Here is a 2,438-nt window from a genome sequence, read left to right on the forward strand (position 1 = left end):
TGGCTACTTTGGCAACATCCCAGTTGCGTTGGCGACGCTCGACAAGATCTGGGCGCTAGATCGCCGGCGCCGATGGACGCGTGAGGCGGGCATAGTTGCGCCAGTCTTGGTGATTTGATGTTAAAGATTTCCTTCTATACATCAGGGTACTATGCATTGACGAAAGGTCATACCGCGATATATGAGTCGCACCATTGAACGCAGTACTCCCTGTTTGCACAAGTCCAGCCGTCCTCGTCCGGGTTCTAGATCAAACTTTTTGACGCAAGAATAGACCCCGTTGCGTCAACCAAAACTTCGTGTAAGCCCTTGGTGTTCCAACGGCCAAGGAAGATCTGCCTTCGCGCTCTCTCAATTCATCATCATCTGTCTCCCGAACCTTCCACGAGCGTAGACCCCAGATACTGAGGGCCCCCAAAACATACATGCAGCCGACAAACACCTGAGCTGAGAGATAGCCCGAGGAAGAGACGAGTCCAAGAGCGATGCCTTCTGCAAACGTCGTCGGTAGAACCAATGAAAGACATACCATACTGAAAGCAAGTGACAACTTCTGCATGCCAACAATCTCAGCAGTCACTGGGACCACCGACGCCCAGAAAGTCCCAGTCACCGTTCCGCTAGTGAGGGCGAAAATGATTAACACAGCGTAAGATTTAGCGGGGATCCACAAGGCAAAGCAAAGGACTCCACATGCAGCCGTTGTGAATATTGCCACGTTGATCCGCCCATGCCGGTCAGCCCAGTAGCCCATGGGCGGGCGTCCCAAAGCAATTCCAAGACTAAGCATCGCTCCGACAACCGAACCTTGTCGCGCGGTGAGACCAATAGAGAGAGAGTAATTTGGAAGGGAGTAGAGAAGAGTGATGTACCCCAAATCAGTGACAACGCCCCAGGTGATAATCAGCCAGGTAGAGACGTGCGCAAACAAGCGCCGATCGAAGAAACGTCTTTGCGGCTGTACAACTTTGTTGCGATCTCGAATTAGCATCACGCATACAGTGTTGGCTAAAAGAGTACTGATTGCCAACACAATGTATGTCCAGCGCCATCCAAGTTGTTCTATACCACTTCCGACTCCAAGGTTGTAAGCAAGACCTCCGAAGCCCGCACCGGATGATGAGATGGCAACGGCAAGACTTCGTCGCTTCGAAAACCATTGAGGCAGCACGGCCGATCCCGTGATGTACAGAAACCCCATGCCATAGCCAAAACAGGCTCCTTGGCTCAAGAAAAGTTGCCATACGCTGGTCGCGTAGGAAGAAGCCAGCATCGACACAGAGATGAGAAGCGTCCCAATGGCCAGACTTGCACGTGTGCCCAATTTGTCGTTAGATGTGCTGACCACCGAAGACACCAGTAGGGCCTGAGAGATGGAGAGCCCACCGATGAGCGCGTATTGCAGATGAGTAGCGTTCTCAAACTGCGACTGGGATAAGAAGTGAGCGAGAAAAACTCCCCATGAGCTGTTCACTCCCCATGTGTGAACGTTGATCAGGAAAACGCAGGCAGCCACAACCCAGCCATATCCACCATCGGGAGGAACATCTTCTCGCTCAGCATAAAGCGGCTGTCCGTCGTAAGCGTCTCGTTCAGTTTCCATTACGTATGTTGGCATGTCGAAAGATGTGTACCCTGTCCAGACGTGCCAGCGTGACGAAAAGCATTTGCGAGGGTGCGCAACTCGAACAGATACTTCCATTGAACCTGTAAAGTATTGCTTATCACGGTACCGCGATGTCATTCGGTTCGGCTGGAACGCGTAGAGCTCCTCGTGGAGAGAGCTCCGTCATCGCGTCAGCATCCTCTGCAATCATGACGTCGAAGAGCGACCGTTCGGTTCACAAAAGAGAGGCCTCAGTATTCTGTATATTAGCTGGGTTCGTCTGTTTACCAGTCTCAGCTAGTAAGCCTTTTCAGCACAACTCAGACCGACCGTGAGTGATCTCATATACCAGAAACAAGTGCTTCGACGGTCGTCCACAGAAGGACCAGTGATGTATTTAGCCAAGTTGAAAAGAGTTTCGGAAAGGCATGAGCTGAGTCCTAGCCGAGGAACCGAACAATCCCACAGGGGAACACGCTGCGTTACGATGGTATTTCATTTTATTGCCGTCTTCACGGATTCCTCGTGAAACACTTCCGGCACTGGTTCGATGGCACAAGATAGCGAACAAGGCAATGCTTCAAAGCCGCCTTTGGATGCATGTTTGAACTTGACGTCTGTTTCAAGAATTCTTCAGAATCCCAGCTCCACGTCGTGGACTAAGGTTAAAGAATGAAAAGACGATACCTTATGCTTATCATGACCACTCCTAGACCCATGAAAGTAGGCCCGTGCTCTGCCAGCGTGAAGGCCCAGCTGCCAGGCTGCTGGTGCGCCAGTGACGTCAGAAACGGTCGCGCGTCTGATCGTCGTCCCGACTCCCACGACCACC

At 51.9% G+C, this 2,438-nt stretch overlaps 1 protein-coding gene across 1 annotated transcript; it reads right to left on the reverse strand.

Moving 5' to 3' along the window:
* Positions 1-250: 250 nt before the first annotated feature.
* Positions 251-1,603, reverse strand: WHR41_09172 (uncharacterized protein; the record flags this gene model as incomplete). The annotated part of the gene is made up of 1 exon (XM_069377776.1): positions 251-1,603. One exon carries the CDS (start codon positions 1,601-1,603, stop codon positions 251-253), a length of 1,353 nt encoding a protein of 450 aa, XP_069225199.1.
* Positions 1,604-2,438: the final 835 nt, after the last annotated feature.

The sequence above is a fragment of the Cladosporium halotolerans genome (assembly GCF_011745625.1).
Source record: "Cladosporium halotolerans strain TM138-S3 chromosome Unknown Sca69, whole genome shotgun sequence".
NCBI lineage: Eukaryota > Fungi > Ascomycota > Dothideomycetes > Cladosporiales > Cladosporiaceae > Cladosporium > Cladosporium halotolerans.